Raw genomic sequence first — 15,718 nt, forward strand, 5'->3', positions numbered from 1 at the left:
ACAGGAGGCGCCGACCAGAGGGTCCAGCTCCATCCTGCGTGCAGGGTGCCTGGGCAGGACACTGCACGAAGGCAAAAGGCTGCGAACACGGTGTTTCGCGGTGCTCGCGTCGCCCCCTGCCCTCGGGGTCTCCTCTCGCTTTCCCCGCCTCCAGGGTCCTCCCCACCCGCAAGCGCGCTTCTGGTTCCCGCCCCCCGCCCCCTCCATTCATCACGGGTCGCGGGCAGGGTGGGGGTGGGGCCTGGTGGGCGGGGCCTGGGCGGGGTGGCGGGGTGGCGGGGGCGGAGGTGGGCGGGACCGGGGGGCGGGCCCGCCGGGCAGCGGCGGCGGCGGCTGCGGCGGCTGCTGGGGAAAAGTTGTCCCGGCCTGAGTGCCAGCAGCCGCGGAAGCCGGAGCGCCGCGGCGTGGACGCCGAGAAGCAGCCGAAAGGACGCCACGGCTGCCGGGGTGGCCCCGGGCATGGAGCAGCCGGCGGGGGCCGCGGGCGGGCGCTGCGCCCCGGGCTGGCAGCGGGCGGCGTGAGCGGCCGAGAGCAGGATGCGCTCCGAGGGCGCGGCCCCCCGGCCGGCGGCGCCGCTGTGCGGGGCGCTGAGCCTGGTGTTGAGCGCGCTGCTGGGCAAAGGTAAGGCGAGGCGGGAGTCGACCGCATCGGTTATGTCGAAGTTCCACAGGGCCCCGGTGAAGGCCGGACGAGGGGAGCCTAAACATTGGGGTGCAGTGGGGACATTGACAAGGGCGCCGGTCCCATCAGGAGCCCTCCACGGAGTGCCTAGCAGCCCCTTCCCTAGAAGGGTGGATCCAATTGGGCGCCAGGGCTGGGACAAGATAGGTGCAGAAGCTCCAAACCCAGTACTCTAGACCACCCCAGACCCAGTGCTGCCTCCGGGGTGAGGAGGGGGCGTGACGAGGGGGCACTTTCAGCGAGTCCCTCATTCCTGAGTTCCGCGGGGACCAGCCTCCAGCTACAGCAGATACATTGTTGAGCCGGGTTGCTTGAGAGGGGAGCCCAGTCCTTTGAGCCCCTTCCTCCCAGCCTTGCATCCCCAAGTCAGACAGGGGTACTGGGGATCCAGTCCCTCTCTGCAACCCCTCTCCGCAAACGCTGGGTCCCTAGAACCCATGGTGGCTCACCAAAGGACGAGTACGAATAGCCCTGCTCACCCAGACACCAGCTTGGCAGAAACCTGGGACTCTCTCCAGGCACCCCAAATTAGGCCTGGTATGGCTTGGGAGCGCGCATGGGGATGAGTGCACTTCTCACTGGGGGCTGGCTCCCCAGTAGCTCTCTCCCTGGAGGGCTTTCACCTCTGTCCCCTCCTCCTTGGGGCGATAGGGATGATGACTGCCACAGGTCATTGAGATTTGTGCAAGTGAACCAAGGAAGGGCTGAGGAAGGGTTCACAAAAGGTAGCAGTTGCTGTAATCACGACCATATTATTATATGCATGTGGGGACCATGGTCTGGCAGGGCGGTGAGAGATGGTCCGGAGCCTAGCTGCAGGAGCAGCTGGCCCTGCAGGGACAGCGACTGTGCCCACAGCAGCTGAAGGGTCCCGGGGTGCGGGAGTGGGGAGAGGATTCGGTGGACTTCCTGCCGCCCGCGCTCTGTGAGGGTCTGGGGTCCATTTGGTTAGCTGCGGTAGTGTGCACGCACAAGTGTGTCCTGCGGCTTCGCTCAGTGGCGTGGGGCGGGGCCCCAGGCGCTGGCTCTGGGGCTGGGAAGAAGTGCAACCTCAAATCTACCCCATGGCAGAACAGAACTCTCCAGGCTGGAAATGCATTGGTAGAGACAACTTGCCAATTGATGTTAAAAAGCAGGGTTTGCTTTTCAAAAGTCATTACTCACTGCACTATCTGAAATTCCAGAGGAAGCTGCTTTCCTGGAGGGAACAATTTCCCAGACCCGCCAACTGGGTGCCTTTGAGTTTTATATGTGGTTCCTTTTTCCAGACTGCCCCAGGTGAATGCAGTGGTGCACTTGGAGGGTGTGTGTGTGTGTGTGTGTGTGTGTGTGTGTTGGGGGGGGGGACTTTTTTGTTTTATTTGCAAGAGCCAACACCCAGAAGCCTGCCCTGAATTCTGTTATTAGCTCGAGGTCCCTGTGTTTCTAGGACTCAGTTTCCCCAAATGTAAAGTGGTCATTGGAAATGCCCTTCTCTGCATTTCTCACCGGGGTCTTTGGGATCAAAGGACCTAATGCACAGAAGGTGCTTCCTGAAGGGCTCTGTCTGGCTGGGTTGAGCCAGAGCAGAGCCCTCTTTCCCTTTTCTTCCCTATGTCCTTGAGAGGTCTGAATCAGGTGAGAACTTCAGTTGTGTTTTTAAAACAAGTTGTGGGCTTTTCCTATTCAAAGCCTGCACTCTTGGTGTGTGTGTGTGTGTGTGTGTGTGTGTGTGTGTGTGTGTGTATCTGTATCCTCTACAGGATCTCACTTTTGTTTTGGAGTAGTGATTGCTACCAACATGCACATAGAGGGTTAGGAGCAGCTATTTAGTGGGCATACAGAGCCAGGACCAGCAGTGGATGGGGGTGGGGTGATGAACATCAGAAGCCAGGGAAGTCCACCCTATAGCAAAGCCACCTGGTTCTGCCTTGATGTGGTTGATGGGCTTCTCTGTCCTCGCTGTAGTTTTCACAGTGTGTGTGTGCATGGTTTGAGGTCTGCGAGGGTGTGCAGTTCATCTTCTGCGAAATGTTTTTGCAGCTCATTTCTCCTGATCAAAAGCAGCCGTTCCATCCATCCTTGCTTCTGATTCCTCCACACTTGCTCCGTAAAAGCAAATGAGCCTTCTTTAAATTTGTGCTATCATAACAACAACAACAACAACAACAACATCAACCACACTCTAAGTCTTTCTTTGTGAGGATCTACTTGCTGATTTCTGGAATCCTTGAGACCCACTGGTCAATGTTTGTTTAATACCAACTATATGTTTATTTTCAACTGTGGATTGAGAAGCTTTGCAGTTTGTCAGGGCTCAGAGAATACGTAGTGGTTCTTAGAAGTTTCCATAATTAGGACAGTATGGAAGGAAGGGAATCTCTTCTTAAGATTTAAGACGAGCGAGTTGAGGCAAAGTATTTTTGAGCTGAGGGGTTTGATACCTGGGGCCCTAAAAAGCAGGTGGAAGGGTAGGTGACCTGGGGGTACTCAGAAGCTTGTGAAGGTGGTTGGTCACCTGTGAGGCACTGTCAAGGTTATACAGGACCACAGTCTGTTTTCTGAAATCCAGGGACTAAAAATATTTCAAGAGCTAGGATTATGGAAGTCTTTGAATGGCAAGATACAGAATAGAGACCCAGGCTGCACATTCCTAGCAGATTCCTTCCCGTGCTTGGCTCGCAGTGGTGCCTTTCTGTGTTGCCCATGGGTAAGCTGCAGGAAACACGAGTCTCTGTCACAGAGCAGGGCGAAGACCCCCCAGAGCTGAGCTGCACTTCGGAATTGGCCACCCAGGGAATTAAACACCCACTGCCAGCCAGACCCTTGCTTCATCAGCACTTTGGGAATTGGGGGTTTCTGAAAAGGGATTTTGGACCTGTTGCAGGTGTGAGAAGGACAAGGAGGTCACTGGGGTGGGAGGTCCTCCTCAGCTTGTTCAGGGTCCCACTGGCACCAGGGAACGAGCTCACCTTGCCCTGCCCACGCTTGATGTGTGCGCAGGACATGGAGCATGGAGGCTCACGTTTTCACCCTTCAATCCCTTCCCATCCCTCATGGTGGAACTCCTGTGGTGTTCCAGCTTCCTGGAGCTTATTTTGTCTTCTTGGAAGCCATTCTGATTAACCATCAGGCTCTGGTGGGTGCCAGATCTCTCCTCTAATCCGCATCCTTGACTAGTGCTCCCAGGTCCCACAGCCTGCAGACAAATTCCATTTTGCCCACATAATATTTGCAAATACCAAAATAGGCTCCCGACATTTGAAAACAGGGGAAGTCACATATACAAATCAGGATTTCCACCATATATACATCCATCAAGGCATCTTGTTGCGCTCCATAAGTACTTGCAATTTTATGTATCAATAGAAAAGATTGCATTCTTAGTTCACTAGAAGTTGCATGCAAAAATCTATCAGATACTCTTTTGGCTTCTGCCAAGGTGGTCACATAAATGATCTTATTGATCCTGAAAAAAACAATAATCAATTCCAGCTTCCCTTGAAAGTGCATGTACCCTGCTATCACCAGGCACAAGTTCCCATGTGGCTCCTTTGCACCCATGTGAGCAGGTATGTCCCTCTCTGGAGGTGCTTATGCACACTTCTTTTCCCCCACTCACCTGCCTGGTCCTCATGACCCACTGTACACTTGATCACCAGGGTGACCAGAGTCAGGCAGGGAAGAGCCTAAACTCTCTAGTTAGCGCCGGCAACAGCTTAAGTGGAAAAGAAAGCATCTGGGTATTAGATGTTGCACACATCTGCAGGCCTGAAGAGCAAGGTTAATAAAAATGAGTCCTTGCTGTATTAATTGGAGTAAAGGGGAGTATTACTGAATTAATGGAATAAAGGAATGGCTGATTGACAGACATTTTTACAACCATCTACTTTGTTTAAAAGCTGGGTTTATTAAGGTGTGACTGCATAGAGTGAAATTCATCCTTTCAAGTGAGTTTTGAAAAATATACCTTTGTTGTGCATTGTACAGAGTGTAAATGTGGCACAATGGAGGTATAACACTTTTCCATCAGCTTCGGAAGCTCCTCTGCCCCTGAGTAGTCACCTCCCTCCTCCATTCCAGCCTCCAGCAACCCCCCCATCTGAATTGCCCCTGGATTTTGGCCTTTTCCTTCAAGCCAAAAAAGGGATGGTGCAGTAAACGTGCTGTGAACATTCACAAACATGTTTTTAACATCAATGTGTTTTCATTTCTCTTGGAATTTCTAGGCAGTTTAGTGATTCCACTGCAAACTCATTTTAAAATGTTGTTTGAAGGTTTTTCATTCTTTCTAGGCTGTGGATAAATGACACAGCTGTTTTGTATCTTCATCAGCACTTGATATTATCATTTTGTTTTGTTTGATTTTGGTTAGATGGGCAGTGGGTATTTTGTTGAGATTTTTAACTTCATTCCTGACAGTGGTGAATATTCTTATTTGTGTTTAATTGTTCTTCTTATTATTGGTGAAATGTGTTTTTCAAACATTCTGCCCTTATTTTATTGGTTGTTTATTTTCTTATTATTGACCTTTGAGGGTACTTTGTATATTATGGCTGCAAGCTCTTTATCAGGTTTTGTTTTACAGACATTTTCTCCCATAGCATCTTTGGAGGAGCATAGATTTTAAATTTTAATGAAGCTAGTTGATTGATCTTTTCTCTTAATGATTGTGTTTTTGGTGTCCCATCTAAGCAGTGTTTGCCTAACTCAAGGTCAAAAGGATTCTATATATTCCAATTGATATGTTTGTTCTCTTAGTTCCTGAGAATGCTCATATCTCTGAGTTGTGGCTTTGTTTATTTAAATTTTATTCTGCCAACTTTTGCTTTGATTATTTCGAAGCACTGTACCCTCTGCATTATTATGTCCTTTGGTTGAATCACATCCATTAGTATAACGTAATGCCTCTCTTTATTCTTGGACATATTGCTTGCTCTGAAGTCCATTTCAGATATTAATGTGGCCACCTCAGCTTTCTTTCGAGTAGCGTTCATGTTCCATTTTTTTGTTTGGCATCGACCTTTGCAGAGAGCACACAGTCCCAACCGAAACTCATTCACTTGTTCCTTCAGTCTGACAGTCTTTGTCTTTTAATCATTGTGTTTAGACCATTTATATTTAATGTGATTACCCATAGATTTACATTAAGAGCCAACATTTTGTTCATGGGTTTCTTCATGTCCCATCTGTTCTGTATTTTTTGCCCCTCCTTCTTCTGCCTGATTTTGGATTAGGTGTTTTTGTGATTCCATTTTATCTCCACGATTGGCTCATTACTTAGAGTTCTTTTTAAGTTTTAGTCATTGCCCTAAGGTTTAAAAAGTGCATATTTAATTAATCAAAGCTTATATTTGAGTTATGTTATATACAGGAACCTTGAAAGCGTATATTCCCAGGGCTTTTTCCTGTTCATGTGATTCTTTTTCAAGCACACACCCTCTTATACCATAGGTGCAGCTACAAGAATTGTCAATTAGAGATTATTTGTGCATAATTATAAAAAAATGAAAATCACAGTTACTTGGCTTGCACTTGTTTCTGAGAGGGCACTTCTGATATCCTTGGAATCATTTTCTCTGCAGGATTTTATTCTCTCTCTCCTACCTGCATAGTGAGTTCTCTCGTTTATGTACCCTAGGGATTGAGAAGTTGCTGCTTTCAAGGAGAGAAGACAGGTGATGTCCACTCCAGCCATCAGGGGAGTTAGCAAAGTCTCTGAGACAATGAGTTCCAGCTACTCTCCGATGGGGTGATTTCTCCTCTTCTGCAGTATGCACACGTTCTTTAATTAATGATCTTTGTATAGGTGTGTTCCGACCATCACACTTGCAGGTGGCTTGCTCCCTAGAGCTGCCTGAAGGTTCTGTGTAGAAGATCCTCTCTTCTCTCTGTAAAACACTTCTTTCTTTCTCAGCAAACTTTGTGCACTCAGCAGTGGGGTGAGGGTTTGCTCATGAACAATTGGGGTGGGGGGATCACAGTCTGTGTCTGAGAAGCAGAGACTTCATTTTGAGCCTCTGTTCTGCCGGTTCCTGAGTGAGTTGGTCAGAGGTCTTTGGTTGTTAGCAGCCGAAACGTTGGAGGGCCACCTAGGAAGGAAGTCCTCAGGGATGGGGAGCTCACCATCACACTGCAGGCTGGAGGGCCAGGTTTCCTGAGAGGAGAGCCTGCCTGCTGGGGGTCGCTGATGCCTGCCTTCTGCAGGGCACCCTGACTGGATATGGGGCTTCAGTCATTTTATTCACTTTTATGCTCAGTTTGTAGATTCCAGAGAGAAGGAAGCTCACAACCTTGCTGAACCTTGGAAGCATCTGGAGAATTAAAACAAAACAAAACACCAATCCTCAGACCTGCCCCAACGTGGTTGAGGGGGGATCTTGGTAGCAGAGCACGGAGTAGGTGAGGGGAGGATGGATCACTTTTGATCCTTTTAAAGATCTGCGAGTGCTTCTAAGGTACAGTCAGGGGTGTGACCAGGTTGCATAGGTCCTCCTCTGTCTAGAAGGGGCAGCCTGATGGACAGTCCCCCCGCATTTCCTATCCGAGGAAAGAGGAAAAGTGCTCTTACCTAAGAGGCCGGGTGGTCGCTGAAGGCAAAGCCCAGGACACCCTTCCCGCTGCCCCAGGCCTGCTGGACAGTGGGGACTGTGGTGGGGGGCAGCTCTGCTGAGCCCCAGGTGCCCTTCGGTCAGGTGAGGCAGCTCACAGTGAGCGGGTGAGCTCACGCTCCTGGTGCAGTGTGTGGGTCTTCCAGGGCTGTGGCGCCTGGCAGGGACCACAACAAGGCAGCTTCATGCAACAGCAAGGCCCCGGCTCCAGACTCGGCAAGCCATGTGTCTCCCAGGGGGATCCGCACTGCCTCCTCCAGCTCCGGGGCTCCAGGGGCCTTTGGCATCTGGCTGCATCTCCCCAGCCAGTCTTCTCCACATGTCCCTCCCCTCTGTCTTAAAAGGACACCTGTCATTGGATGTGAGGCCCCCTCTCTTCCAGATGGTCCTTTTGAGATCCCAACTTAATGACACCTGCCAGGACCTGCTGTCTCAGTAAGATGCATCCACAGGTTCAGAGAGGATGTGCCAGGGCCCTTTCCAACCAGTGTACACAGTAGGACTCGGCAGGGGAAGAAGAGCACACCATCAACACAGTGAAGCCGCAGATGTTTACAGCTAACCGATGTCACCAACTAACTGAACAGCGCTCTGGGCGAGGCCAGAACAGCGGACGCTGGGTTGGTGCAAGGCGGTCAGTGCAGGCCCACACAGAGCCCGGGAGTCTCTTCTGCTGCAGCAGCGGGCACTGCTGGGCCTGGCCTCGGGGCGGTGCTCTGGACAATGTCCCCAGCACCCCTCCCCTGGGCTCCCAGAGCCACCCCAACATCAGGGCAGCTCTGAGTCTCTCAGGGTAGCTCTCTTTATCCAGTTCTGCATCTGTCTTGCATCTTTCTTGCTCAGCTGGTCGCTGTGGATTCACTGTGGTTTGTTTCCTGCTGCTCCCTCACCATCCCAGACGCTGTAGAAATGTGGATGTTACCCCACCCACTTGGGCACATGGAGAATCACTAGCAAATGTTTGAGGCACCAGGGATTCTTGCATTTGCAAAATAAAGGGACTTTAAGGACGCTTTACCCCCTTCAAGACATGCGCACGTGCACACACACATACACAAAGCTAACAGCTTCTGGTTTTATCATGAAGTTGCTGCTTAGTGATGATTTCAAGAACAAGCAAACAAAATAGCAAAAACAAAAAACCTCACAGTGTAACAAAGAAACAAAACCCGGAAGTCTCACCCCTGTAAACTGGATCAGCACTGCCAATGGGGATTTGTTTCCACTGGAAACAGTGAGGTTGTGTTTGAGGCACTGGGGACAGCTTTCCCCCTCCTTGCCTGATAGAAATGTTTTTGGAAGGTGCACCAAATTTAGTCTTTTAGTCCTGAGTCCTTTAGTTGAAAATGTCAAAAGAACCTACTTTAAGCGAACCATATCAAAGCCAAAATGAAAAACAAAATGTTTTAGCATGGCGTAACTGAGACATCCATGTGGGCATCAGGCATAGTTGGATCCAGGAATCATGCAATGTCACTGGATGATGTTCCTCTCCTCTCTCAGCTTCTCTGCCCTCTGTTCTGGCTTCATTTTGAGGTCTTCATCAGTATCACCAGCAGCTGGCCCCAATCTTACATTCTTTCCATGCAGCATATACAACCAAAAGAAAACAACATCCCAAATGAATGTAGAAGTTGCACAGTTGAATCTCCTGGCACTCCATAGTGGCCCAACTGTGACCACAGGCAACGAGACTATCTGCTTGGCCAGATCTTGGACACACCAATCCTGGAAACCTGTGGGTGAGGTCATCTCTAGCCCAGCCACGGGGGCAGAGGATACAAAGGACACTGATGTCCAGGGATAAATGGGCGCCGTGGACAGAAGGCAACAGAGGCAGGACCAGCGAGACCAGATCCCCCAATAAAGGAGCACAGCCCAGGGAGCCAGAGGTGCTGCTCGGCCGCTTCTCACAGGCCCAGGGGAGCCAGCTCCCTTCTCCTGCATCTCCACCTTGGCGCTGCGTCCTCCCAGCAGCTCACATCCAGGAGGGCCTCGCCTGCTCTCTGCCCGCTTTGCCCTGGGTTCCTGCGCTGGCCCTCAATCTCCCCTCCATGGTGACTGTGGCCCAGGCCCTGCAGCAGTCCTCTCTCCTCAGGCCCCTCTGAGCCTTCACTGCAGGCTGCGCTGGGCTCCAGGCCTTCCCCCTGCCCGGGCTGCACACAGAGGCCCACAGCTCCCCAGCCGCCCGACTGCGAGGGAACGTGATCCTGGGACGTCTCCATGTGGGTGGGGTTCTTCTACGGCCACAGAAGTGGCTCCATTGATTGCTCTCATGTCCTGTCCACCAGATACCCTTCCCAGCAAGGCTCTGCCATTCCTCTGGCCAGTTGCTGCCCCGGTGGTGGCCTGTCCCCCATACTGTGGCTGGGCCTTGTCCCCTGGATCAGACAAAAGGACTGAGCTTCCCCAGAGGCAGGAAGGGACACCTGTCCTCCAGCCGGCCACTCCCCTGCAGTGAGGACTGACCAGCCTCCTCCTCATATTGGTCTGTTCCTGGGGAGGACCCTGCTAGTAGAGGCCCTACGAGCTCAGTCAGAGGCAGGAGGCCTCCGGTTCTCCAGCAGGCACACTCCTGCCCGGCATTCCTGCTGGTGCTTTTACTAGCCTCTGCTGATGGGCAGAGCTGGCCCTCACTTTGTTCTGAAAGCTAAGGTGGAGACCAGAACTACCCGCCCCCTCTGCAGAGTGCAGCTGTAGGCTGGCTTCGGGGCCCCTGACCGACTTCCCATTCAGGTGCTCAGCTCACGATGTCCTCTGCTGGACCTTCTCGAGGGTACGAATGTGGAGGGCACAGAGCCGTGAGTGAAGTGCCAGTGCTGCCTGTTGTCTGACCACCCAGGCCCCCTGACCTCATTGTACCTTGCTCCACTTTCTCCTCTTGGCCTTCAGTGGTCCCCTTAGGGCCTCTGTGGCACCATGGGCAAGCTGCACACAGCCAGGGGGTGCATCCAGCTTCTCTGGACCCTACTCTAGGCCGTGCCCACCCTCGAGTGCCTCTGCTCTGCACCTCCACCCCCCGCATAGACCCCAGATCCATTCACCCTTTCACTGACTCCCCTTCAGAGAGCAAAGCTCCGAGAGCCAAGGTCCTGCCTGCTGGGCCCCTCTGTGCCTGTCTGTTTTGCTCACCAGCCGGTCCAGCATGTGCGAAGCTCCAACTGCTTCCAGCGTCCTCTCTCTTCCTGAGCTCAAGTCCTGACAGCTCAACAGTGGGGGGGGGTGGAGCCCCCACTTGGTTTGGCCTTGCTGCCCTCTGCCCCTCCTCTAGAGCACTGTCCCTCTTGGACCTGGAGCAGGAGCACTCATGGCTGCCCAGTGACGCTCGGGTTCTGTCAGCCTGGCTGACTGCACCGGCCAGAGGAGACATCTTCACGTTGCTGACTCGGTTTCTGTGGGGTCACTCTTTCCTCTGTCCCTCTCTGAAATGCAGGAGGGTTCATTCTTGGGAATCATGGGTCCCCAATACCAGCCACAGGAAAGACTGAACTCCACGTAATTAGTAGAAGACACCCATGAGTAGGACCTCCTAATAGTGAATGTAAGAGTTGCTGAGATCATAGACCCTGGGTGCCTAAGAGGTCCAAGGACTGTTGGGGATAATGAAGAGGGACTCAGTGAGGCTGCAGGCAGGGCTTGATCAGGACCTTGGACTTGTTTCCAGCATTCACTTGGCCTGGCTTCATTTTTAGGTCCCATGTGGTGATGCCTGGTGTCAGGGCTCCAGGTTCACAGTCTTGAGGGCCAAATGCCCTTTCCCATCATCCCAGGAAAGGGGAGACTCCTGTACCAGCTTTGCCTGGTTCACATGCCCACATTGGAACTGCTTGACCTGGTCAGTATAAGACAGTGTGCTCTGAGTCTCCCCTGGGCTGTGTGTGAGGTGCAGAGGGTCACTGGGTGATGTCCTATGGGGCTCTGCCCGAGATGCTGACCATTCCCGCGTCTCCATGTTGAAGAGCGTGAGCAAGGCAGGGGACAGAGGGGCCACTGGGACAGGCAGCATCTCTGCTCCTCAGAGATGCGCCTGAGCTAGTGTGCGCAGCAAGGCTGCGTGGGGAGGGTGTCCACTGGAGCTGGTGTCCTACTTGCCTGGACCAGGAGTGTCAAACGGTGTTTATCACTCGCCTGTCAACCCAGTGGAGGCAAATCCAGAAAGAGGCAAGAGGTGGGACCGTGTCACCAGGGCAGAGACATGAAGTCCACATGGGGCTGGTCCAGTGGGGCTGGTCCCAGCAGGGAGGAGAGAACCAGGCGTGGCCTCCCTGGGGCCGTAGCCCCTTGAACTCCTGCTCCACTAGGCAGACAGGGGCTCTTCCCACTGACCCTCAGCCTTTGGATCTGTACCTAGGCTGGAAAACTGCCCCGTGGAGACTGAAAAGGGCCCCTGAGCAGGGTCCATCTGCACCCCTCCCCTCTGGACACCACCGCATCCTTTGTCCTGCTTGCTCCTGGCAAGCTGGTCCCCACCTGCTGGTTCCTGTGCCCCCTGGATTCCCCTTGGTGGAGGCCAGTGGGGGGCCGGGACAGGAGAAGAGAGAGCTGGACACTTGTTCTCTGCCTGTTTGCCTCTGTTGTGTGTCTCCAACTGGGGACTCCTGTGCAAGTTTCCAGCTCTCACAAGGGACAGCAACACTGTGTCCCTCTTCCGTCTTCTGATGACGGTGCTGTCCCCTCCTTCATGTCCTTGGATATACATCATGGTGTTTTATTTTCTCCATAAGCCATCCCATCAATAGAGGGACTTGAATCATTGCACTGGGTTCTCTTTCCTCCTCAGAGTGACTCAATGCAGATAAACATCTCCTGCACACCATGGGTGACAGTTGACTATTTGTGGTTTCAAGAAAAAGGGCCTCGAATTTTTGTCCTGGACAACTTTGGGACCTGGACCCTGTTGGAAACCCAGGCTTGTCACTCTGTAACCTTGACCCTGTTGGAGACCCAGGCTGATCATTTGGGATCTTGACAGTTTTGGAGACCCAGGCTGGTCATTTGGGACCTTGACCCTATTGGAGGCCCAGGCTGGTCATTTGGGACCTTGATGCTGTTGGAGACCCAGGCTGGTCATGCTGGACCATGGCATTGTGAGATGCAGGATGCTCATTCAAGGACCTTGACCTTGCTGGAGGCCCAGGCTGGTCATTTGGGACCTGGACCCTGTTGGAGGCCCAGGCTAGTTCTTTCACAGGCCTCTGTCCATTTGGGTGTGTCCATTGTAGCCTGGAGAGCAAAGGCAGGAAACCCAGCTGTGGCACTCCATCCCGTCTGCATCTTAACAGGGTGCACAGAATTTAATGTGTCACCACACTGAGGAGGTTCTCTTTGATCACTTGATGAAGGAGGTGACTGCCAGGTTTCCTGCTGCGAGGTGCTCTCGTTCCCTTTGGAATCTTAATGCATTATTTTTGTGAAAATATGCTTAGAGACAACGTGAGTGTCCTCTTCCTAGTGAGTTTTTTCAGACTTCACTTGCGAGTCTGCGGCAGGATGGGCTCCTGGACTTGCACGGCTCTCTCTGGGTTGTGTTTCATTGCCATTATTGTTTATTTTGGTGCTTGAAATATCCCAAATTTGGCCACTGGGAGCCATTGCATGACAGCTTCTATGTGATTTGGACATGTCCTCGTTAATCTTTAAGCAGTGCCCTACTTTCTGGGTAGAAGATCTTCCAGGCTTGCCTGTCCCCGTCCAGGGAGCAGCTCGCTTCCTCTTGGTGGGGAGGGGATGGTCTGCGGAACCCAGGGCCTGGAACGTGGGTGTTTTCATCCTGGTCAGGTGCTCAAAACACCTTTGTAAACTCTTTCCTCGGAAAAACAATACAAAGAATCCCATAGACTTTCCCCAAGAGTCCCCCGAACCATCCTGGATGGTGTCTGTGCTGACGTTTTTCTCATCACCCACCCCTGCTGCGTCTGTTTCTCCCCACAGGTGTGGGTTTCCTGAGCTGCTTCTGTGTAAGTTGTACACTTCACCTCCTGAGTGTGTGTTTCCTAAAACAAGGGCCCTTCCTTGCCTAACCACACTGCAAAGCTCAAAATCGAGAAAGTGGCACTGCTGCGGTCTCATGGCTCCTCTTGAACTTCCTTCAGAGGTTGCCTGTTTCCTGCTAAAGTCGCTGATGGCCAACGCCAACAAGGCTGCTCCAAGGGCCAGGCTCTGGTGCGGGGTCTCTGTGTTTTGCTTCGAGGTCTCTTTTGTGTCCTTGGCACCCTGGCGTGTTGGGAGAGTGCAGGCCACATCTTCAGGTGGAACGTCCCTCCATTCAACCCACATTCTTTTAGAAATAGTAGTTGTACCCAGTTCACACTCCTGGACACCAAGCTCTGATTCGCATGGCTATCTGGGCACCCTTAGTGTCACTGATGTCTTCAGTCACCCTGCAGGATCCTCTTGTCCTTAAGGCCCCAGAGGCCTGCTTGTAGGAAGCCCCGTCCCTCTGCTCTCCCAGCTTTCTCTCGCAGTGTCCCGTCTAGGCGTGCTCTGGTTCTTCTTGCTCGTTGCATGTTCTGTTCCTGAGGGTCACCCTGAGATGTGCCTGGGGCATAGCCAGCCCTGTGCTCCCAGCTCCCCCCCCCCCCCCCCCGGCACAACAGAGATCAGAGGGGAACTTCCACAGGATTTTCCCAAAGGCCAGGGATGATGGAGGCCTCCTCATTGCTGTGGACATGTCCTTCTTACACACTGGCACGCCTGTCCCTTCTTGAGTCTCTGAGGTGTGGAGTGCCCAGGTCAGGAAAGTCCCTTTCACACCTGTCCCTTCTTTCTATGAGAGTTGGGGGAACCACATGATCTTGCATCCCCTTCCCTGGCACACCGCAGGTACACACACACACACACACACACACACACACACACACAAGCTGTCACTTGTGCACTCATGTTCACCCCTGCACACACTTGTACACCCACATGCACACGTACGGGCGCCTGAGGGCACAGCTCCAGGACTAGCCATGCATTTGGGGGCATAAGTGAATTGAAATGCAGATTTAGGAATTTTTTAGAAGTCCCTAACCCCCAAGAGTGTGGTCCTTTCCAGACTCCTATTTCTGTGACTAAGAAAAACAGGGACTGTTTCCCTTTAGGATAATGGCGACTTCAAAGTTGTCTCCGGAAATGTCGGGTAGTGGGCTGTAGGGCTTCAGCCCAAGACAGGAGCACATCCCTGCCCTGCATTTGGAGACTGTTCTGAAAGAAAAGAAGTATACCCAAGAGGTGGGTTGAAAGTCTCCATCTTCAAAGCCAGAAAATTGCTGCTAACTCTTCAATCAGCGTTTCTAACGTGCAGTCTGCCCCGTGTAAGTCTCAGTGGTTTTTGTCATGTATTAGTTTCACCTGCACTTCCACGGACTTAATAATTTGGCTTTTCTCGATTTCGAATCTTCTCTTTTAATCTGAGCTTTGCCCTAAGCAACCATTTCCATGAAAATCACTGTTTTACATACTAATTGCATTTCCCCCAAACATTAAGATAAATACATAACCGATAACGTGTTTAAAGGTCCTCTTGTGTTTACCCCAAATTATCTCATATTGCGCACTTGGGCAGACCCTGGCCTCGGGCCCAGGTACAGCTGGGACTGGCAGATCTGATATGGGCCCTTTCTTCTCTGTGATTTGAATCTCCTGACAGCACGCTCTGTCATAGCTTTGAAAAGTACTCCTAGGAGAGATTGGGAAATGGTTTCCTGAAATTCTGAGAGGGTAGGACCAGGAGTGCAGCTCAGGGAAGAGCACTTCACTAGCATAACTAGGACCCTGGGCTCATCACCCACACCATCTATGCACAGTTATGCTATATATAGTTCTGAAAGAGAGACACATAGGGCCATCCTTTGCAACCATAGAACGCTTGCTAGCAGGACAGTGAGAATGACGGTAGTGTCATCACATGGGGACCTCAGCAAGGGAGCTGCAGTCTGGGCAGCCTCCTTAATCAGGGATCCAGATGCTCCTGGGCTCTAGTCAATCATCAGTATTAAGTTGGCATTTTCCAACTGTAAACTTCAGTGCCCTTTTTGAATAATATTAAAAAAAAATCCAGAGACTTTTTTCTGCTCCTGCTCCCAGAGTGGGGTATCCAGGTCCTCAAGGACCATGTTCTGTCTTCTGTGAGCCAAAAGGACAACAAATATAGGATCTCTGCCTTCTGGATTTCATCTAACGTAAAAACGTAAGGTTTCCCAATTTCTGAATAAAAAATATGGATTGTGCATTTAAATGTGAGACCTACCTGAGAATCCAGATGCGCACACACCCATCTCTAAGTGAGAATTACCCTCAGGAGGGAAGCTGACCTGATCTCCCACACAGAAGCCCTGAGTGGAGCCTGCAGTGCGTGAGAGCGCCGCCCTCCTGGTGAAGTGAAGGATGGCAGCTTGTCACAGTCAGGAAACCTGTGCAAGAGGGAGCTGGGAATTCTTGATGGGGTCTTTCTAAGACC

General features: G+C 52.0%; 1 protein-coding gene across 2 annotated transcripts in view; it reads left to right on the forward strand.

Annotated features, from left to right (window-relative positions):
* The first annotated feature begins 305 nt into the window (after positions 1 to 305).
* Tmem132c (transmembrane protein 132C) overlaps positions 306 to 15,718 on the forward strand; it is a 270,662-nt gene continuing 255,249 nt past the window's right edge. For both annotated transcript variants that reach the window (XM_078039373.1, XM_078039374.1), the window contains exon 1: positions 306 to 622. In XM_078039373.1, coding sequence (XP_077895499.1) covers positions 538 to 622 — 85 coding nt within the window. In that variant the 5' untranslated portion in view covers positions 306 to 537. The remainder of the gene's footprint in view (positions 623 to 15,718) is intronic.

The sequence above is a fragment of the Ictidomys tridecemlineatus genome, chromosome 2 (assembly GCF_052094955.1).
Source record: "Ictidomys tridecemlineatus isolate mIctTri1 chromosome 2, mIctTri1.hap1, whole genome shotgun sequence".
NCBI classification, from domain to species: Eukaryota; Metazoa; Chordata; class Mammalia; order Rodentia; family Sciuridae; genus Ictidomys; species Ictidomys tridecemlineatus.